The 23554-nt window shown below is 34.6% G+C and overlaps 1 protein-coding gene and 1 non-coding gene across 3 annotated transcripts in view; one reads left to right on the top strand and one right to left on the bottom strand.

Moving 5' to 3' along the window:
* HLTF (helicase like transcription factor) overlaps window positions 1–19638 on the bottom strand; it is a 46055-nt gene extending 26417 nt beyond the window's left edge. For both annotated transcript variants that reach the window (XM_063090804.1, XM_063090794.1), the window contains exons 1-10: window positions 19486–19638; window positions 18137–18344; window positions 10342–10508; window positions 9022–9155; window positions 8193–8290; window positions 6846–6920; window positions 6503–6694; window positions 4055–4150; window positions 1865–1940; window positions 467–560 (exon numbers count right to left, since the gene is read on the bottom strand). In XM_063090804.1, coding sequence (XP_062946874.1) covers window positions 467–560; window positions 1865–1940; window positions 4055–4150; window positions 6503–6694; window positions 6846–6920; window positions 8193–8290; window positions 9022–9155; window positions 10342–10508; window positions 18137–18344; window positions 19486–19505 — 1160 coding nt within the window. In that variant the 5' untranslated portion in view covers window positions 19506–19638. The remainder of the gene's footprint in view (window positions 1–466; window positions 561–1864; window positions 1941–4054; window positions 4151–6502; window positions 6695–6845; window positions 6921–8192; window positions 8291–9021; window positions 9156–10341; window positions 10509–18136; window positions 18345–19485) is intronic.
* Window positions 19639–23159: 3521 nt separating this feature from the next.
* Window positions 23160–23266, top strand: LOC134365063 (U6 spliceosomal RNA). Its single transcript, XR_010021923.1, has one exon. It is a non-coding gene; the product is annotated as a U6 spliceosomal RNA (small nuclear RNA).
* Window positions 23267–23554: the final 288 nt, after the last annotated feature.

Raw genomic sequence — 23554 nt, forward strand, 5'->3', positions numbered from 1 at the left:
ATACTCTCTCTATAAATAACTTTATTACATCTTATTTCCACTAGAGGCAAAGTGACAAAGACGTCAGATGAGGAAAGAATGCTTTTATCAAGCCATCCAATAAATATTCTTCAGTTTTCATCCCCTCAAATCCATGAAGAAAACTCTTCTAAAGTTTCAACAGAAACAAAAATCCCAGGAGCTAGATCTTAGTTCCTAGATGAAAGAAATAAGAAGAAAAGCAGTAGAAAGGTAATTATTAAAAATTACCAATTCACTTCTCTTATAGATCAATATTACTTTTCTTCACCTGTAAAATGAGAACACCCTACCTGCCTAAGTCATAGTGACTTTGGTGATTCAAATAAAAGAATGTACTTGGAAGAACTACGTAACTGAGATATAATGTTCATCTCTCTTTCCTATATACAAAAAAACAGAGTTTAAATAAACATATCACATACAATCAGACCACAACAAAGTTTACCTTTTGGGGCGGGAGGTAGATAATTCTGACATGGAATACTTATTCTTCTCCTTGATATCTGAAATACTAGGTTCTTCACTACATCTGGATCCTTCTATTTCAAAGAAAAAGACAAACATACATCGTATTAGTAAATTGTCTTCAACTACTGTATTCCTCTTAAAACCCTGTTTTTCCAATTATTTTTTGTGTTTGTTTTTTTGGCCACTGGCTGGAACAGGAATCCGAACCCTTGACTTTGGTGTTCTAACACCAGCTCTAACCAACAGAGCTAACCAGCCAGCCCTGGTTTTCCAATTACTGATTGTCAATTTTCTGAACATCATCATTCCTTTCAAGTCCCCTGTTCTCACAAATCAGCCAGCTACTCTTTCTCCTTTTTCCCTAATCTAGTATTTTCTCATTAGAAAGTACTCTCAATTTTTTTATGACCCCCTCTTTCCCCTGTAGTCATCCAGCCAATCTCTACGTAGACTGGCTGAACTTCCTTCTATACAAAGGCAGCTAAGAGCTGCTGGAAAAAAATAAACAGAACCACAGATAGGTGCTATTATAAACTTACATTTTCAAGTCTCAGCTGTCATAATATATCACTGAGAAACCTTCTCATCACTGTTGCCCCCTTACCCATTCACTAGAATGATCTATATTAAACTGGATCCTCTGCCTAGACTCTAACTCCTTTTACTCCCACATGACCTAGTTCACTTTGCAAAGAAAATCAAATGCCATCTTCTATAAAATCCCTATTTTCCTACCCTTTTGTCCCTTCATTTTTCTATATTTTCCCTTAACCTTACTCCTTTCCTTCTAATGCTAACTCATCTACTGCATATTCTCCTAATCCCATTTCTTCCCACAAGCCTACTAATTATTCTTCCACTTTATCCAAAATTTCTTCCTATCCATGGATTTCTTACCAAAAAAAAGAGAAAAAACCTCAACTCTACCTCGCTCTCCAACTATTTTTCTATTTCTCTCTCCTATCCTAAACTTAAAATATTTTCAGTCTTGCTCTGCTCTATCTTCAGAAATTAATTTTGTGAAGGTCACATAAATGTTAAATCCACAGATCCATGCACATCACAAATACCGTAAAATACACTTGAGGTCCCAGAATAAAATATGCTGTTTTGTTGGTTTTTTTTCAATTGTCCTTTCATGAGATGTTTTTTTCCTCAACCAAAGATGCTTTTTCCCAGCTTCTGTCTGATATACTCCCACCCAATTCAATAACCTCCATGATGAAAACTTTCCTGGTTAGCAGTCCTCATGTGGTTCTTCAGAAAAAAAAGAGATCCTCAATTTTTACATAGTACAAAGCCGAAACTGGAATTACACTATCAGGTTGGAAAAATATAAATCAAATACTGTGTCATATTCAAAATTAAAGTTTACCTTTGCTTAGTCCATCTGCCTTTTCACTGGTATTGTTTCCTCCAAGTTTCATAGATTCATCATTAACATTACATTCCTGGGTGAAAAGGCATATTTCTTAAAAGGTACTGCTATCAGTTTTAAAGTTAAAATTCACCCCATTTTATATTGCTTTACTTTTACATAATAAAGACTACTTAAATTGCTACACAATTCTAGAGCAACTGTGGGAGGAGAGATGAGTAAGCGAAGAAGAAAAACATACAAATGATCAAAATTTTTTTCGCAGGTATCTCAAAACAAAGAAAACTAGTAAGTCTTTACCTTTTCAAAAGAAATAATAAAAGCAAACCTCAATTATAAATGGCATATGAATTACTGTGGAAAACTTCATGAAATGAGATTTACTTTAGAATTAAAAATTCCCATATGACAAACTTTTCAAATCAAGATTCCCTATTTAGGATATTTAATGAGGCTGCCATAGCCATCTTTTTCTCTGAATTCCCAGGGCAGACAGATGCAATAGTACACACAGGTCCCAGAGTGCCCTCTCGTCTCACGCTACTAGGAATTTTCCTGCCAACCCTTTTCTTTTCATGTGTACCCCGCCTCTGTTTCAAAATGTAAACATGAGCCCCCCAAAAATCTGTAAAAGTAGAATTTTAAACACTTTACAAAATCCCATTAGAGTTAAGTTTTACTAAAGTCACTGAAAAGATTTATCTCCTAATGGTACCAATCTAAATAAATTTAAAAATCCAAAATAAAACATTTTTATGAATATGTAACTAGAAGTTACTTTAGATAGTTAACTTTTAAAGCATTAGCTCCAAGAAATAATGTTAAAAATGCTTTTCATCAAATGTTCTATCAAATCTTCAATAATTAGCATAACTATTTATATTAACAATATGCAAAAAATAATCTAAAAGTTTAGCCACACATAAAGTGTATTCTTTATTGTTTATATTAAATGATTGTGCTCAGCAAGGTTTTCCTTCATAGAATTCAAAGATAAACTTTCTACCAAGTCCAACCTAGATAAACTAAAGGAATTTAAATAAACATTTCACTCTGTTTCTGTGGAATACCTATTTGAAATAGAGAAATCTTTGTTGCAATAAATTCTTGGCTGAAAATCACATCTTCAGCTTCCATTTACATTTCCAATGCAGCAAACTAAATGTCCTCACAGCTTAAACATATAGCTAATCTTGGGAAAAATAAGGGAAATCCTAATTGACAGTTCATCTGTTTTCAACTGAAAACTGAGAGAAGCTATAAGTAGTGTTATGTGCTTCTACTAGAACTTCAGTTTTAATAAATAAATGTAGGAAGAACAAGACATAAATCATTAGACTATTCAGGATAGACAACTGAATCTGAGACTCTTAAGAGGTTAAACTCCCAAAAAAAGAAAAAAAGGAAATGCAATTAAATGCAGAAATTAATAGAATCTCAAAAAGCAGGTGGCAGGAACATGATGTGCAGCCTCTCTGAAAACTAAAACGTAAGAAAAATGGCAGGTCAGAAGAGTTTAAAAAAGGTATTTTGTATACATAAATATATATATACCTGAAATATCAAGAAAAGTCACCCATATTCTTGTCACTAGGACATAAATTATCACTATTAACATTTTGGTACATATAGTGTGGGTGAATACACTTAAGACAGACCTATATATGTATTTACAAAATGAGGACTCAAACTCCATATACACATTTGTACCTGGTATTTTTTTTTTTTTAAACCAAAATATATCATTAAAGTGAGTATTCTTCAAAAATAAGATTTTATGGTTGCATAATATTAAATTTTATGGCTACATCATAATTTAACTACTTCCTTATCAAGAGATATTTTAAATTATCTATCTTTAAAACAATGTTGGGGGAAAAACTTGCACTTCTATCTTTAGAAAAAATGGATTTCTGATCATTTCTTTAGACAGCTTTTAGAAATGGCATTACTGACCTGGGTCAAAGATTATGAACACTTTTAAGGCTCTTAATACATATTACCAGTTGTTCTCAGCAACGTGATACCAAGTTTCACTCTTATCAACAATGCAAGAAAGGCCATTCATCACATCTCTCAAAACACCATATGTTACCAATTTCTTGAGAATTATTTTTTAATGATGACATCAAAAGGTTTCACAGTAAGCCAGACACTTTACAGAAAGTGCACTTAATAATTCTTTACCTTCTTCAGTTGATTCTTTTTAAGTCTTTCAACAGGAAGAGGTTTGCCATCATGGAAGTTGGTAAGAATAACTGCAATGGCTGTAAGTGTTTTACCCTTAAAATGTTTTAAAAAGACAAATGATCAGATTATGAAACCCAGTTAACCAGAAAATATTCCAAAACAAATTTTAAAATCAAGTAACCAAATATCATTCAAGGACACAAAAGTGTACTGATAATTACATTAAATAAAATGAGTATTTAATTATAAAATGTCTTCCCCACTGCATTAAGAATTATTAAGTAATTTACACTATAAAATACTAAAAGCATCCCTGAAAAATGTCATTATACTGAATGACTGTTCTCCTAAGATTCTACATTTAACACTGAAATATTAATTTTATCATGAAACTACTTACAACAACTCATTTGCCATGATGTTCAGAGCTAATTTAAAATGATTAGTAACTCCAGTAATGCATATGAAGAGATCATCATTTTATTAATTTTGATTTAAAGATAAGATACCAAGACTGAAAAGCCACAATCTATCAATAAAGCATAAAGGACATAATATTTCTTGTGCATTTTTATTAAGTAAAAACATGTAATTTTTCAATATTTAGTGGAGCTGAATTTATAGTTAGCAATACAGAAATACATCTCTAGCCATTTTAAAGCAATGTAAAACAGCAGTTTTCAAAGTGTGGTCCACGGGTACCTGCGGAGTTCCCAGGACCCTTTCGGGAGAATGAGAGGTAAAAACTATTTTTATAATACTACTAAGACCTTATTTGTGTTGACATCTGCACTAATGCTACAAAAGCAATGGTGAAAAACGTGCTGATACCTTAGCATAACAAGCAGTTGGCACTATACTAGCAGTCATCATATTCTTAACTACCACATACAGCTAATAAAAGAAAAGCTAGTTTTACTTTAGAATGTTTCTAAGGAAGCAGTACACACTAATTTTATTACATCTTACCTCTTAAGTACACATCTTTTTAATATTCTATGTAATGAAATGGGAAGTACATATAAAATACCTCTGTTGCACACCAAATGAGGGTTGTCTAGAGAAAAATCACTTGAGACTGAGTTGCAAGCTCAACAAGCCACTTTTTTTTTAAAGAATTTTTACTTAAAAGAACGATGGACAACTATCATTACTCATGATTGAGTGTCTGGAAGGTATTTTCTTGAAAATGAACAAAGTGAGGCCACCATATTAAAGGGAACCAACCAAGCATATTGTTGTCAGTAATAAAATTTTAGTTTTCCATCATAAATTAGAATGTTGGAAAACTTGTATCTGACACTATGAACATAGCAGCTTCCCAAAATGTAAACACTTTTCTAATAAAGTCAGTGGTAACATTAATAAATATAATTTTTTAAAATGTACAATGAAATGCATCAACATTTGGCAGATTAGCATAACTCAGTGAACCAATATTTTCTAAATGAGCAATGCCTGATGTTATAAAATCATGCATGGGTAAAACATCCATTCAGTGTGCAAGATACACAAATGAATTTTAATAGAACAGAGTATAAAAATTTCACTGATATGATTTTAAGTTCTATATTATAACCATTAACTTTTAATAAACCAATACTGAATTTTAGTATAATATCAAAGAAGAAATCTATAATTATCTAAAAGGCAATTAAAATATTCTTTCCTTTACAACTATATCTGTGTGAGAACAAATTTTCTTCATATATTTCAATCAAAACAACATATCACAACAGACTGAAAGGAGCAGATAATGAGAATTCAGTTGTCACCTATGCTGCCAAACGTCAGAGATTTGCCAAAATGTAAAACGCCTCTCTTCTCACCAAAACTGCTATTGCTTTAAAATAGTTATTTTCATTTTAAAATATGCTATTTATGTTAAGAAATGATGAGTTTGTCAATTATTTTTAAATCAATTAATGTTAAAAATATTTATCTTAATGACTAATACTACAAATTTTAACAGATATTTTTGTTGCAAAACAAAAGCTCTTTGAGATCCTCTATGATTTTTGAGAGTAAAAAGGATTACTGAGACCAGAAAGTATAAAAACTGCTAGTAAAAGGAATCACAAATACTTTATACTCTGTATATCACAATATTTGTGAAAGAATAAAATTTCATGTAACATTCTTCTGTCCTTTTACTTTTTTTAAAAAAATCAATGAAAGTCAGGTACCCTGAATTTCACAGGTCAAAGAAAATGAGAAATACATGTTTATACCATTACTGTTACCTAATTGTTTCAAGTGTACTTTAACCAAACAAAAAGCTTAGTATTATCTTAAGTAAAAACCATACGAAAAACTGTTCTACACTGAAAGTAAAAATCCCAAACTGGCAGCAACAGATTCCTATCCCTTTCTACTTCAAAATTACTTTCTACAAAGTCATAACCACAAAATAAGATTTTATTAACTGAAGAAAAAAATAGTTACCAAACCCATATCATCAGCTAAAATCCCTCCATGGACATTTTCCGGTCTGTCCTTCTCGGAAAAATTTGTTATTGTGTTATAGTATAACTCATTTCGCTGTTCCCAGAATGGTGGAAGTTCTTTACTGTTTTCCCGTGAAACCATCCAAGCTAGAGCTTGTTTTTGATGTGGAAGCAATGGTGTTTCAACAGCCTAAAAATAAAATATAAAGAGAAATCAGTAAGTCCTGTCTTTTTTCACATTTAGTACTGTAAAAGAGTTGATCTTATAATGGAAAATGTACAGATTATCAGCATATTTTAAAATTCCAAACAGTTTTAAATAGAAAATATTGGCTCAATACCTTAGCTGGTTCCATTTCATGAGTTTTATCATCTTCTTTTAAATCTTCAAATAATTTGTCAAATTCTGTTTTAAGCTACAATAAACAGCAACAAGAAACATCGTGAAATGAACCAATTAAAATAATAATTGCACTTAGTTCAGAGAGTTCAGATCATTTAATTAACTAAAAGAGTTAAATGCCAAAAGGCACATAAAACAAATTAACTCTTTGAAATACTACACTGCTCGCTGAAGGTGGAATGAACAAGTGTTTTAGGTGTAAGAGGTAACGATTACATTTGAAAGAATACAGAAAAGAGAGTTATATGTCCTCGGTTTCAGTCATAATTCTATCACAAATAAGCAATATATAAGTTTGGACAAGACACTTAACCTTTATGGGCCTGTATTTTATTCCTGTAAAATGAAAGGGATGAACTAAACTTAGATTGTCTCTAAGTTCTTCTGTCACTGAAATGCTATGATTCTATTAATTGTATTAAAACTATTTCAGCAGTCACACCAGGGCATCTAACTCTTTTTCATGTCAATGACATTTCATTTATTATTACTAGAATAAGGAACTAGCTATGTGCTACAAAATATTAGGATGATTTCATTATTATGCTAATTTAATTGGCTATTTAAACTGATCTAGTCCAATTTTATAGCAACATATATGTGTTTTAGATAATCTTGCAAATTAACACACAAATACATAAAAGCAGCCCAGAAGAAATCAGGCCAGCTCTAAAAATGGAGAGTTAACCTGTGGTTTGCCTACCAGACATAGGTTCAGGACCTTCTAACAATAAGCAGAGAAAATATAACTACAATTAGTAGATAAATGGGCTAACAGTGGTGATAGAAACATCAAAAAAGTTTTAATGTTATTTTTAAATTGACCACCATTAGTTTATATTATATACATTTCTTCAAACTCATCATAATAGTATCCTAGATTACAAATTAGACAAAGAACTACAGGAATGCCAAAGATTTGGAGTTAATGTTTTAGCACTGCATTTGCAACCCTGAAAGGAGAAGTTTCAGGCTTCAATGTTATTTTTAATTACTACTTGGACATTTAAAAAATTTCAGATACAAAAATATACTATGCCTATGTAGTTGTGTGTATTTTTATGTATGTATGAATGTTTATGTATAGATATATTCCTTATCACTGCTTTTTAAATAAATGTTTGCAAATATATACATTCTATTTATTCTACATGTTTCACTATAACTTAAGAATATATCTGAAGATCACTAATATCAGCACATTCATATTTATCCTACTCTTTTAAACATGAACGTTCAACATTTAAAATTCATTTTTAGATTACAAAATAAAAGAGAAGCACACCTGTTCGGTTGTCATTTGTACTGCAGCATGAACTGGCATACTATAGCTTGGCCCAGCTCTTTCCGAGCCCCAACCACTTTCCAAACTGAATCCTAAAGCTATAATTCACAAAATAAAAAGAAAAATATCACCAATAGGTTTTTCTTTAATAAGTATCTTTTAAAACTTATTAAATTAAAAAAAAAAAAAAAAGGACGACCGGTAAGGGGATCTTAACCCTTGACTTGGTATTGTCAGCACCATGCTCTCCCAAGTGAGCTAACCGGCCATCCCTATATAGGGATCCAAACCCGTAGCCTTGGTGTTATCAGCACCACACTCTCCCAAGTGAGCCACGGTCTGGCCCTAAAACATATTAAAATTTTTAAAACAAAATTCCATAATATAAAGATTTTTTAAAAGCTGAATTATAAATTATTCAAAAAACATAATATTAAAATAATTCCACATTATTTGAACAAACTCTTGCAAAACAAACAATCCTTTTTCATTCTTTATTAGGTGAGATTCTTTCTGTCTAAAATTTATCAAAAAGAAATGTTTAAAATCAGGGATTTACAGATATTACCACTGGGGGAAATTAGGAGAGGGTATGTAGGACCTCCTTGTATAATTTTGTGTGTGTGAATATGTGAATCTGTAGTTATTTCAAAATAAAGATGAAAGGAGAAAATCAGAAATTTCCTCAAAAAAACTCCAGGAAAAAGTTGTTACTTGAAGCCTTCAGCACAAATTAGGTTGGCCAACCAAACTCAACAAGAGAATAAATGTTTTACAAGCTGTGCAGCTTAAAACACCGAAATATTATTAAGTTAAACCCTGAACTTACTTTTTGGTGCAGGACCCAATTTAAATCCATGTTTCTTCAACTGATCTAAAACTGCTTTTCTATTTTCTTCTTTTCCCCAAAAAGTCATGTGCAGAGGCATGGTAAAAGCATTGTTTGCACCAAAAGGAACTACCCTATTTAGGAGAGGGAAAAAATCAAAATTAGAAGTGTTATTTTTTAACCCCATTAAGAATCTACTAAATGTTCTAAGTGTGCCATTCAAATTTTGCATGGAAGTAAAATAGAAAGAAACTAGTTGGGCAAACTTGGAGAAAAAGAAAAAGGAGAGAGAATAGAATCAGCAACAATCAGAAGAAAAGGGTAGGTTTTACGAAGAGAATGCCAGAAGATTCTGAGAAGATGGGATAAAGCAGCTTTAAAATACAAGGACGGCCTATAACAAGACTGTAAGATAAGTAAAGCAGTAAGTTTAATTGAAGAGGGTAGGGCTTTGACTAACAGAACTACTGAGAGTGGCAACTCCTTCTACTGGGAGGATGGGTAATGATTTGCAAGAACTATTTCTAATTTCTCAATACCTGAAAAACCTGATCAATTGAAAAAGAAGAAAACAAAGACATTACTTAGTATTTATTTTATCTTTCAAACTCACCTAGGATTAGGGTATGAATATCCTAAACATCCCAAATACTTCAACTGAGATCACAAACACAAATGCTTAGAAAAGATAACCAAGAGGAGACTGAGAGTTTACAAAAAAAAGTGGTGGGAGAACTGGAAGAGTGTATACCCTAGCTAAAGGAACAACTACTACTTAGTTCCAGTTAGCTGACACCATATGGAAATGAGGGTCCAGTATTGTCAAATCTTCCACTTGTCAAGAGAAAAACCTTAGTAAATAAGTTTAATATGTAAGAAAAAAAAATGATACTTATAAAATATAAAGTACCTAGATATTTGACTACTGGAAAATAAATGAACACATTTCTAAATCACCATGATGGCAAAATGAAACTCACCCACATCTCATCACAGGCTACTATTTACAACCTTTGATTTAATCACACATTTCTAAACTCTTAAACCTATGTACCAAAAGGCCTGGAAAGATGGAGTGTATTTCCTTTTATTTGAACCAAAGTCTATTTTCCTCCATGGTAATAATTCAATAGGAAAATGACATAATAGCTGTTTGATAGCTGGGGTAGTGAAGGGAGATGAGAGGATAATTAAACACATACTAAGGTATAGTGATGAAAGCTGTCAACATACCTGTATAGGCTCTAACAAGAAACGCTAACACATTCAAAGATGACTACAACTCACAATTATTAAAGCTAAACTCTGAATGTACATTACCCTTCAATTTGTGCCAATTTGTTGTCCATGATATAGGCCAAAGCAGCTGCCAGATCTTTCTTTAAATGGCCAACCTGATTTCCATTCACATTGTTTACTTTAACTGCATTCTTATCATAGGGGTTATCAGGCTCTCGTTGTAACGCAACCATTTCGTTATTATTAACCTAAAAAGAAAGAATGAACAGATAATGTTATATTATACACAATAAATATAATAGCTTTACTTTACCATACTTTAGTCGGGATTTCCATTCATTTTTTAATGCTACTCCTACACAATGCATATAAGAAAAATATATTTTCTTGGACTTAAAACTATAGAAATACTAAAGAATATATCTTATAATGATTCTTTCATACTACTTTTCTAATTTATATTCTAATTTATGTTCATTTATATTCATTGGGAAGTTAAATCCTTGTTATCTAAAAGATACAATCAAATCTAAACTAGCAGATTCACACTATCTAAACTTTTTAACCTCATACCTTCTGAAAAATAACAAACGTTTACTGAGCGCTCACAATGTGCCAAGGATTGTTCTAAATACATTGCACGGGCTGACTTTTTTAAATCCTCATAACCCTTAGCGGTAGGTACTATTATTATCCCCATTTTACAGATAAAGAAACTAAAGCACAAAAAAGTTAAGAAACTTGCCCAAAGTCACAAAGCTAATAAGTAACAGAGCTAGATTTTGAACCCACGCAGACTGGTTCCTGAACCTGAATTCTCCTGAATCTAAAAGGAGAAAAAAAAAGGCATTTATAAGTCACAATGGAACTGGAATAAGAAAAATATACCCAGCCTTCAACTCATGCCATTCTCTGATTCTACTTGATTAAAAACTGTGTGAGGGTGTACCATCAAAAATGGCAGAGGAAGGACATCCAAAAATTCTCTCCTCCATAAAAGCAACAAAAAAACTGGCAAAGATTGTCAGAATCAACTTTTTCAGAACCCTGGAAACTAACCAAAGGCTTACAAAAATCGGGGAGTGTTCATTCAAGAAAAACAGCTGGATATCAATGCCCTAGTCACATCCCCAGCTCTCCAGCTACAGGATACCATTTAAAAACAACAGCATGCTGGGATTTTCAGGGTAGCCTGGGAGTCACCAGAGGGAGAAGAATGGAGTCTCAAGTCTCTCAAAGATTGATTCCCAAAGAACTGTCATTATGTGACTTGTCCAATGGTTCCCTAGAAGGCCTCACTTGCAAAGATGGCTGTATTTGATCTGTTTGCTCACTTGTTACAAAAAACATCGTCACTAATCACCAATCACAACCAGGCCAGAGACAGACAGCTGGGGAGCAGAAGCTCCCCCACCCCTCAGGGGGCCCTGAAGACAACAGCAGGCCATGGGCCTTCACCCCGCAACCAGGCTAGCAAAGGTGCCAGCCATGGGCCAATCCTCCCTCCCCCCCCCACCTCCCCACCCACAACATCATCTTAGAATGTACTTATTAAATTTAAAAAACAAAAAACCTTGTCCCTTGCACAGATATTGGTCAAAAACAATTTTACAGACAAGTGTAACTTCATGGTTGCCTAAGGTGACAAATACTAGTTGGAGCTAACAACAGAATAACAAAAAGGCTTAAAAGAAAAAGCTGGGGAATAAGATGTCCATAAGGCTCTGAAAAGCTCCAACTTATTTCTGGAAATCTAGAAGGCCATATGCAAGCATAGAGCTGTACGCACGACAACAACTGTGCACATTCTCAGTAAAGACCTGAGAGGGCCCTAAGCTCTCAACTCTGGCCAAACTTGAGACATTTAACAAGCAGGAAGTAAAGGCTAAGGCACAGTTATCAACTGCCTTATAGTAATGAAGGAGTGCCCCAACACATACAGCAAAGACTGCAAGAGTTACAGGTTCTGGTACAATCATTAGCTGACCACTAATCTAACCAAGTACAAGCTTCAGTGACCATATACAATAAAGAATAAACTGAATAGAACTAATTCAGAAAAGTCACTAAAAAACACCAATTACCAAAATCAGCAACAATGACCCAGGGAAGAGAAGAAAATCTGATTCCCAGAGTTGCCACAGTATTCAAAATGTTCATTTTTCAAGAAAAAAACATAGGCCATGCAAAGCAACTAGAAAGTATGGTTTCTAGAAAGCAACTATCAATTGTCCCTAAGGAAGTACAGATATTCACATACTAGAAAAATAATTTAAGCCAACTATTTTAAATATGTCCAAAGGCCTAAAGCAAACCATTTCTTTATACACAAGAATTCATGACTAAAGACATGAGTATCATGGCTTACCAAATAGAAATTCTGGAGTCAAAAACTACAGTAATTGAAGTGAAAAATTCACCAGAGAAGCTCAACCACAGATTTGAGTACACAGAAGGAAAAAAATCAGCAAAACTGAAGATAAGTCAATTGAGAATACAAAATCTGAGGAACAGAAAACAAATAGAAAAACATAAACAGAGCCTCAGAGATCCGTAACATGAAGCACACCAACACACACATAGTGAGAGTACCAGAAGGAGAAGAGAGCAAGGAGGAGAAAAAATATTCGAAGAAATAAAGGCCAAGAACTTCCCAAATTTGATGAAAAACATTAATCTGCTAATCTGCACATATAAGCAGCTCAACAAACTCCAAGTAAAATAAACTCAAAAGAGACCCACACCCAGATACATCATAATCAAACTGTTGAAAGAATGAATCTTGGAAGGAACAAGAGAAGCAATTTATCCCATACAAGGGATCCTCAATAAGATTAACAGCTGATTTCTCATCAGAAACCATAGAAGCCAAAAGGCAAGGTGCTCAAAAGAAAAAAATTCAACCAAGAATTCTATATCTGGCAAAAATACTCTCCAAAAATGAAGGAGAAATTAAGATATTCCCAGGGAAAAAAAATCTGAGAGAATCCATCAGTAGCAGACCTGACCTATATGAAAGACTAAAAGAAGGTTTTCAGGCTGAAATCAAAGGACGCTGGACAGTAACTTGAATTCACATGAAGAAATTAAGAGCACAGGTAAAGGTAAATATTACATAGGTAAATATAAATGGCAGTATAAATGTATTTTTTGTAATTTTTTTCTGATTTAAAAGTACATAAAACAAGTTATAAATCTCTGATGAGCATACAATACATATAAAGATGTAATTTATATGGGAACAGCACAAAGGAGGGGAGCAGGATGGAGCTATCGAGAAGTAAAGTTTTTATATACTATTGAAATTAAATTGGCACTAAAACAAACCAGATTCTTATAAATGAAGATGCTAATTGTAATCCCTAAGGCAACCACTAAGAAAACAATCCAAAATATATAGTAAAAAAAAAAGGAATTAAAATGGTACACTAGGAAACACCTGTAACACAATAGAAGGCAATACTGGAGGCCAGACCCACAGGCCACATATTTTACAATTTCATTTATATTAAATGTCTAGAGCAGGCAAATCCATACAAACAGAAAATAGAATAGTGGTTTCCAGGGACTTAGGGAAAGGGGTAAAGGGAAGTGACTACAAATGGGTATGGAGTTTCTTTTAGTAGTGATGAAAATGTTCTTGAACTAGACAGTGTGGATGGTTGCACAACCTTATAAATATTCTAAAAACCACCCAACTGTACACTTTAAAAATGGTGAATTTTATGATATGTGAAATATCTCAATCTTTAAAATTTCCTGAAAAGATACAGGAAAGCTGATTCTAACCTCTTCCAGCATCTGTCTACTGACTTGAGACTACAGCCTGAACCAACCAGAGTATCACACAGATATCCCCTCTAGCCCTATGGAGATATTCTGTGAGGCATATCTCTGTTCTCTTCCAGTCCACCTTTCCTCTGCCACTGCATACAGCATGATCATCTTTAAACTAGATTATGCAAATCCTAGAAAATATATGGCCAAACAAAGCATGGCAAAAAACTAACCTTTTTTGAGAATTTCATCTCAAATAATATAATTAGATAATGGTCATTTACTATAATAAAGTATCATTAATTAAAATTAGGTATCTGTCATAAAACGGATTTGTCAACTAAAAAAATTAGGTAATTGTCATTTACTACAAATAACAGCTAATTACTAGAATAATTTTAAATAGAATACATATGGACCAAAATACTGACAACTATAATAAAGAAAACATGGTCCAAGCAGCAAGACAAAAGGAGGACACATTAAGAAAAACAAAAAGATGAAGACAATAACAAAGACAGAATTAAAACTAACCATAATAGTATTTTACAGTAGAAAAAGAAACAAACTACCTTTTATAAAATAAAGTCTTTGACGGGTCAAGAAATAAAAAATTTCACCATAAGCTTTGGTGTTTTTTAAAACACCAAAAAAACCCCACCAAATAGTTAAAAATGAGCAATGCAAATACTATGCAACACTTAAAAAAAAAAACCACCAAATAGTTAAAAATGAGCAATGCAAATACTATATAACAACACTTAGGAGATATAACCAAAGTAATACTTTATAGAACATTTGAAGCATTAAAAGAATTTATTATTGAATATGATTAAAATGAAGTGCTCCAATCATGAATTTAAAAACAAACAAAAAATGAACCTAAGGAAAGAAGAATAACAGAATATAAAAGAGAAATTACTGAATTAAGAATTTTTTAAAATCCGAGATATTACTTGAGAATAAATGGAACGGATAAATCTCTATCAAGATTAATCAATAAAAAATAATAGAAACAAATACATAACACATTTAATGAAAACAGGAATATATCCCTAAACACAAATAAAATATTTTTAAGTATAAATGATTACTATGTACATAGATTGTATTCTATGGGAATAAATCTGAAAATCTAAATACAATGGATGCTTTCCTTTAAAAATATAAATAACTAAAACTGACACCAAAAGTACCTGAATCATGCTGAGTGAAAGAAGCCAGACTTAAATTAGTACATACTGTATGATTCAATGTATGTAAAGTTCTAGAACATACAAAACTAATCTACAGTGATAAAAATCAGACTGATGGTTGAATAAGGCAAGAGCAGGGAAAAAAGACCACAATAGTACACAAGAGAACTTTCAGGGTGATGAATATTTTCAGGGTGATCTATATCTTGATTGGGGTGGTGATTATCAGGTATACATTTTTGTCAAAACTCTAGGAACTGTACAATTAAAATATGTGCATTTTAGCATACGTAAACCAAATCTTAATGAAGTTGAAAATAGTTAAAATGAGAGAAGTATGCAATGATAATAACTCAATTTTTATTACAATATTTTTTCATAATAGCAATCAACTCCAAAATGTCCATCAATAAGGAAATTAAAAGTAGAATACAGACTTGTATTGACATGAAAACATATTCCTAATATTTTGCTAAGAGGAAAAGAAAAGTGATCAGAATAGGCATAATATTATTTCAATTTACATGCATATGTTCATGGAAATAAGTGTAGAAGATACAAAATAAATAAGTTATGGCTCTGGATGGTAGACTTTACAAGGATTTAGTGCTTTTTAGCAATTTTAAAATAATAAACACGTATTATTTATAAAATGAGTAATATACATTTTGAAAAATAAAAATACTGTGAAAATTACTTTTAATCAGCACACATTTCTATTAGTTTACCAGTGTCACAGAGATTATTCTAAGATGAACAAATAGTGATTGTTCCACGTTCAGTAAAAACCATAACCTAACATTTCACAGTGGAATAAAATAATTTTGAAAACAATGTAAGCTTTGAAAAAACAGCACAAATCTGAAGTAGGAAAGTCAAAATGGATATAAGGGTTAAAGAACAGATAGAAATGAAATAAGAACTGATTTCAAGAAAGATTTAGGAAAAAAAAGAAAAAACATTTCAAAATTAAAGACTACAGTAGAAAGAACACAAAAGTGAACAGACCTTGTGAAAAATATGGCAAGTGAAATAAATGATGAAGCATAGAAAAGCGAAAAATTACGATAAAAAGAATTTCAGAGGAAGTAATAGACATAAAAGCAGAGGAGATCTAATATAGCAATGGAAAGAATGAAGTCCCTGAAAAAGAAAAACAAGCTTTGGTAAAAAGCAAACATGCAAAACTATAATTACAGAAAATTTTCTAAAATAGAAGAAAATGAATTTACAGAACAGTCAACACTAAGACAATATGCTAATGAAACTGCCAGACTTTCAAGATAAGGAAAAATATCATTAGTTATCCAGGCAAAATAAATTCCAATTCACTTAAGTGGGAGAGAAAATCATATCAACATCAGAATTCTCATCAACAACATTTTATGCAATATTAAGATATGGAGGATACGGTCCAAGGATTTTATATTCAGCCAAACTAACCTTCAAGTATAAAACATCACAATTATGAACATAAAAGAACTTAGGAAATATTGTTCCTTCCTAAGGAATCTCTTAGACAACACATTCCAGGGCAAGCAAAACAACGTGAGAAACTCCAATGTAAAGAAAACATGGGAGAATTAAAAACTAGAAAAACTCAGAACATGGAAATGTTTCCCAAGGAACCTCCTGCAGAACATGCTTCAGACAACCAAAAAAATGACTTGACAAGTTTCAACATTAAAAAAAAAAGTACGGGGGAATGGTACAACTAACAAATCTAGAAGAGTCCATAAAACAGACCTGGTTTTTGCAACAAATCAATAACATGAAACATGAAACAAGGCAAGGAGTGGGTTTCGGGCGGGGAGGGGGTAGTATTATGACCTGTAACAACCAAAGATACTGAATGAGCCTTATTTTGATACTGATTCAAAAAACAAAAACTATAAAGACATGTTTAAAATAACCAAAGAAATCCAATTATAGATTAGTTATTAGATGCAATAAGGAATTATTATTAATTTTGTTAAGTATGAAAATGACATGTAAGAAATTTTTCTAGAGATACATACTGAATTACATGAATGTAAAACGATAAGATCTGCTTTAGTACAAAAGGACAAAAGAAAGAAAGAAAAGGGATAAAGCAAATGTGGAAACTTGTTAACTTGAATCTGGATCATGAATATATGAAAGTTCATGGCACTGTTCTCTCTATTTTCATGCATATTTGAAACTTTTCATAATAAATAAAATGTGAGGTATATATCCAAATAACACAGAGACATGCTAGATGACCATAACAAGGCAACTACCAACAACAGGAATTTATATATACTCTCAATCTGTTTATTTCTCTTTCTCACACACAACGCAGAAAATAGATACAGAATGATAGACAAGAAAGAAAAGGTGGGAGACAATCTTATTACCAAAAAAAGGGGGGGAGGAACCTAAAAATAAAAGAACCTAAAAATAATAGAGATGTCTATTATACCTCTAATACAATTCCTTTATCTAGTAGGAGGCTGATCTTCCTAAATTAAAAATATTAAAGTGCAGAAATGTGCTGAGGGGCAGAAGAGGAGAAAATTCTAGACTTAGAAGTCATTTCCCAAATCTATCCATAGTATCTGTACATTTTGGGCAAATTTTTTAACCTTCCAGAGCTTCAGTCCCTCAGCTACAGAAAAGAGATAATACATGGCCTATCTCAGAGTTATTGTAGGGATCGGATGAAACTGCAGGCAAAAGTGCTTTTTATTGCAAGCACGTTAAAAATGTAAAAGAAAATTAGTCAAAACTGCTCAGGCATTTATTTGTTATCTCTTGCCTACATAAATTTCAAGTATTTAAAATAAATATTAATTACACAAATCACGTTCTAATTCTCTTATTTTCCAGGTTAATACCAGACACATATCACAATTTAACTTAATATCTACTGTTATACTCACTACTCCAGTGTAATAGCGTAGTCCGACCACATGACCTCTCAAAGTTCCAAATAAAACTGAATCTAGCTCTTCATCACTAGTTAGGAAGTCGTCTGGAGGGATAATATCTTGGAATTCAAAACGTGGAAAGAAAGTTGGATAAGAGAGGCGTGGAAAATTTCCATGAACTCCATACTGAACCGTCTGCAAGTACTTCCAAACAGGATCTCTATTTAAAAAAAAAAAAAGACAAGGGACAACAATGCAATATTTAACCAAGTATTTATCAAAGACCTTACCAGTATTTATAGGCCAATAGTTTTCTCAAGCTTTATTTCAGCAAATGAAATCCTATGTGGGAATCACCATAAACAGATTAACAGTTACTCTGGATAAAGCAGGAATCGGAATGAGTGGGGAAGGCTTTCAGGAGGAACGCTACTTGTTCAATATTGGCTTTTCTACCCTCACGGGTAATGAAAATGTAAAACCTAGTAAGGATTGAAAAGTCTCTTTCCTAATGAAAATCTATTTAAATTGAAATGTATGTTAATGTCTGTAACTAAAATTACATGACAAAATTTCAATGGGGTTTGAGCTAGAAGAGACTTGCAAAAATAGAACTATTTTACAGATAAAGCTGTTTATAACTTTCCAGGTAATACAACCAACATCCACTACTTTAATACCCTCCGAACAGAACACTTATTAGGTATCCAAACCATGCCATCATGGGAAGCTGACCTCAAGCCACTCCTAGCCCGCCCCCTTGTTGGTTTAAGGATAACTCCAATCCCTTTACGGATAACTGTCTCAGGAATGGGCATGAAAACCAATTTGGACAATGAAAAGTAAGGGGAAGTCTTTTGGAGGCTTCTAGGAAGTTTTTATTCTCCTAAGGACAAACGCTCGCTATTTGCCCTGCGTTTTCCTCGCAGGTCGCACATACCTCTTTTTAGATCCTGTGCAAATATTTGCACCTCCGTGCATGCACATAAACTGTGAGCTACTCGGGGACAAGAGCTGTCTTACTCAACCCCCTATTCCACCAAAAAGCCTAGCGCACAGTACGCATCTAATGGATGATTTGCTGAATAAAGCACGGGACAGAAAGCTTTGAGCCCCAGGCCCCCCACAGTCCGTGACAAAGATTTCCCAAAGCCCTGGCACGAGACCAGCCCAAGGAACCTCTCCTCGCCTCTCAAGACAATGCATTTATTTCTCCCGCGGCCACATGAGAGACAAGCAGAACGAATACAAGCTGCACAAATCGCACTGGGAACGCGGGGGGAAGGCGGGGAAGGTCAGGTTCATTTGCAGACGCCGCCAGGCGGTTAGCCCAAGAGCCCCACCCCCTCCGCCCCCTTCACCTCTTGAACATCCAGGACATGGCGCTGAATGGGATGATGAGAGGAACGCCTGGGCGCGCCCGGACAGTTCTCGAGACGCCTCCTTCAAGGTCCCGCTACCCACAAGCCTGGGACAGGTTCCGACCGCCGGCTCAAGACCGTATGACCGAAAGGTAAGACGCCGCGAGTGTAGTCAGACGTCGACGCCGTCTCCTTCTTGCAACGATCTGCGAGACTAGCGTCGCTCTGTAAATGGCACTGGGAACGTCCAATCGCGAGGAGGAGCCTGCGGAGACAAACCAATCAGGGTACAGAAGGGAGGGCAACTCCGCCCCGCGCTGCGATTCAAAGCCCGTGGGGGGAGGTCCCGGCTGAAAGGAAGATCCCATCCGGGTTCTTCCCCGCCCCCAAAGCGGGCGCGCGGGAAAGCCACGCGGCCCCAGGAGTGCGATCACTGTTGTGCTCACGGTGCTGGCGTTCTCTGTTTGATTCCCTGCCTCAACGAAGAGAGACACCTCTCCTTTCTGCTCTCCTTTCTGCTATTTCCTTCGCGTCCTGAGACTCAGCCCCATTCTTCACCCCTTTCTCATCCTGCCTCTCATTTTTTCATCATATGTCTTAGGGTCTTCCACTAGCAGCGAGATACTTTCCTTCATTCCCTGTGGTGAGCCCTGAGGCCCTACGCTTAAATGTTTCATTTTAAGCCTCATTAGCGTTATCTGTTAGACACAGAGTGCAGAAAATCTTAACTGGAATTCAGATTGCAGAATCCCCCCTCTACCTCTTTTGTTGTGTTTAGGGAAAATTTTAATTTCTTAGCACAGGAAAGCCATAAAATATTGCAGCATAACTAACTTCTTTGGCAATTGCTGGCAATAGTGGGCGGGACCAGCTTCCCCGTAGGCACGTGGCTGACCCAGCAAAGGCGGGAAGGAGCTTGTTTTCCTCGGGGAAATGCAGGGGGCGCTCCGAGGCGGGCTCTCCGGAGTCGGAGGTGACTGGAGGGGGAATTGGGCCTCAGGACCGTGGGCCTCTGGGACGCTGCAGCTGCAGCCCAGGAAGCAGGCCTTTTATCTGCTGTGGTGCTGCTCGCTTAGGCAGCACGTGTACTAAAACTGTATAGTCCATACAGAGATTAGCTGGCCCGTGCAAGAATGACACAAGCGTTCCGTATTTTGATAACTATAGTAATTATCCTGATTTGAGCATCTCATACCTCATACAGGCATTGATATTCAACGCTGTATCCCACAGATATGTACAATCGTTTCAATAAAAAGAAAAAGAAAAAAAAAAAAACCCTGCTACAGCAGCTGCACCAGGCTAGGAAGCCGGTGGTGGCGCCAGAGCTCGGAAAGAATTGCTGGCTCAGAGAGGAAATGTGTAAATGTGATGAATGTCACATTGGAATGGTCCGGTTTACACTCCCACCAACAGAGTAGGAAAGGTGGTCAATAAAACAGATTTTCAAGAGGCAATTTGTTTATTATCTTAAATAAATTATGGTGATCTGTGACCATGAACCAGCAGTGGATTGAGCACTAGAATTTGAAGCAATTTATTACTTCATTTCACTAAACAGAAGGAAGTTGAGGAGGAAGATGAAGACAATGGCATTTCAAATTATTTTAATTATTTCACTTTCTTCTTGAAGTATTATAAGGCAAATAACAATGCAGTTCAATTTTGGGTGTGCCAGATTCTAAATAAGATCTTAGAGAATATGCCAGAAAAATGTCCAGATTGATAATATTTTCTGTATAAAATTAATGATGCCAAGCTCTTAGACTGAAAGATAAAATTCAAGATGTGAGAACGTGGCTCTTTCAAGACTTCAGATCTGTGAATAAAGACTGTCCAATGGTTAAAGAAGGTAGATTGAATGAAGTGAAATTGACTAAAGTCAACACTTCACATTGTCAGGACCAGCAGTTGAATTTTAACGCTCTTTTAATCATTCTTTATTCTTTTTCTTTTAAAAAACCAAGTGCAATTTGTACTAGTTTGATTAAAATGTTATAACAATTACAAGTTGAGAACTATTACACTAGATAATGTTTTCTGAAAAATGAATATTTGTAACTAGAAAAAGAACTGCAGGGTGGCTTGTGTGGTTGGACTGCTGAGTAAGGAGAAGAGTGGCACAAAGAGGATTTTAGGGAAGATAAGGACCAGATTACATAACAATTTATGGTCTATGGTAGAATTTGTATTTTATTTTAACTGTAATGGAAAGCCTCTGAATGTTTTAAGCAGGAGGATAACAATCTGATTTAGGCTTTAAAAAATTCACTCTGGCAGCTCTGTGGAGAACGGATTATAGAGAACAAGAACAGAAATAATCGCTAATTAAGAAACTATTGTGTTCAGGTAAGAGATGATGGTAGCTTGGAGTGGGAAAGTGATGAAACTAAGAGAGTCAACAGGGTGTGCTGATAGATTTGGGTATGGGTAATGAGGAAGGGGAAGGAATCCAAAATTCCTCCAGCCACCTACTTCCCAGTCACAAATACACTTTCTCATCTGCCCCCCTTTATGCAAATTAATGTCACTCCCCTGTTCCATCTGGTGAACATGAAATCCAAGAATAACATGTGTGACTCTTCATGATCTGTCCCCTTCCTCCTTCTTTCCAGCCTCACATCACCTGTCACTACCCAACCCATCCTGCCTATGATGGCCTCCACTAATTTATTTAAAAACTCTGGATATGTTAGTATATAACTAGAAGGCCATTATCAAATCTAACAAAATTAATAACAAATCAATCCTTAGTGTCTTCTAATAACATTCATAATCAAATTTTCACAATTGTCTCAGAAATTCTTTTTATACTTTGTTTGCAAAAGAGAACTTTAAAGCCTTTGGCAAAAAACCAAAAACAAACAAAAAACAACTTTAAGAATCTGAATATCCAAAAGTCTGGCTTTAATATAAGAACTTCCAAGTTTATGTTATAACTAATAGTATCTGGAAGAAAGTATGAAGATGTAGAACTTGTTTGTTTACTTCTTTCACCCAAAAGGAGATAGAGATAAAGTTCAATGGAGGAGAGGAGAATTTTCAGGAATGACAGGTAGGAGGGTTTGCAGAGTAAATCCCTTAAGTGGTTCTCAGAGAAAGGGCCTGGAATGCCATCACACTAGGCCAAGCTCTACAAAGGGAGGGATGATAGAAAGCCTATAAAAGTTTCTGGAGAACCCATAAGAAAAGGAAGTTATGCCACATTTCCTAGAAAGTAGCATCAGGATTCTACAGATCTTAGAGAGAGCTTCAGAAACCAGAAACGTGCCAGGGCATTAAAGGAGTAACAGTGAGTTTGGTGGCTCTGTCAAGAAGCCCATGGACAGCCTTAGGGACACCTTTGAGAGTCCCCACTGAGTCTCCAGCACTGTAAAGATCAGAGGCCTGCATCAGATTATGGTTCTAGCAAGCAGAAGCAGAAGTCTGGTCCCCACTGATGAGGTGGGATGAGTTATATCAGCAGTGGATGCCTGAAGAAGATAAATAGGGTCCATGGGCCAGCCCCATGGCTCACTCGGGAGAGTGCTGTGCTGGTAGCGCCGAGGCCTTGGGTTCAGATCCTATATAGGGATGGCTGGTGCACTCACTGGCTGAGTGTGATGTGAACCACACCATGCCGAGGGTTGCGATCCCCTTACCGGTCAAAAAAAAAAAAAAAAAAAGAGATTGTTATGCTCACTTCGGCAGCACACATACTAAAATTGGAACAATACAGAGAAGATTAGCATGGCCCCTGCACAAGGATGACACGCAAATTCATGAAGCGTTCCATATTTTTGAGAGGTTGGACAAGGGGCATAAAGAATAATTATGATTTGTAACAATATATATGCTAGTAATATTGATTTAATCAACATAGCTCAATGTTCAACCCCAAAAATGTATAATCGATTTTGATTCAATAAATAAAATAAATTTTTTTAAAAAAGAAGATAAATGGGGACCAAACATAACCTCTCTAGAGAGTAAGAGGAAGGGAATTCAATTTAAAACCTAAATTTAAATGACTTTAAACTTAAAATGACTGACGTACCCCGAAGTGAATAAATTAAGTTACCTCTCATTA

Source organism: Cynocephalus volans, chromosome 1 (assembly GCF_027409185.1).
Source record: "Cynocephalus volans isolate mCynVol1 chromosome 1, mCynVol1.pri, whole genome shotgun sequence".
In the NCBI taxonomy this organism is placed as follows: Eukaryota; Metazoa; Chordata; class Mammalia; order Dermoptera; family Cynocephalidae; genus Cynocephalus; species Cynocephalus volans.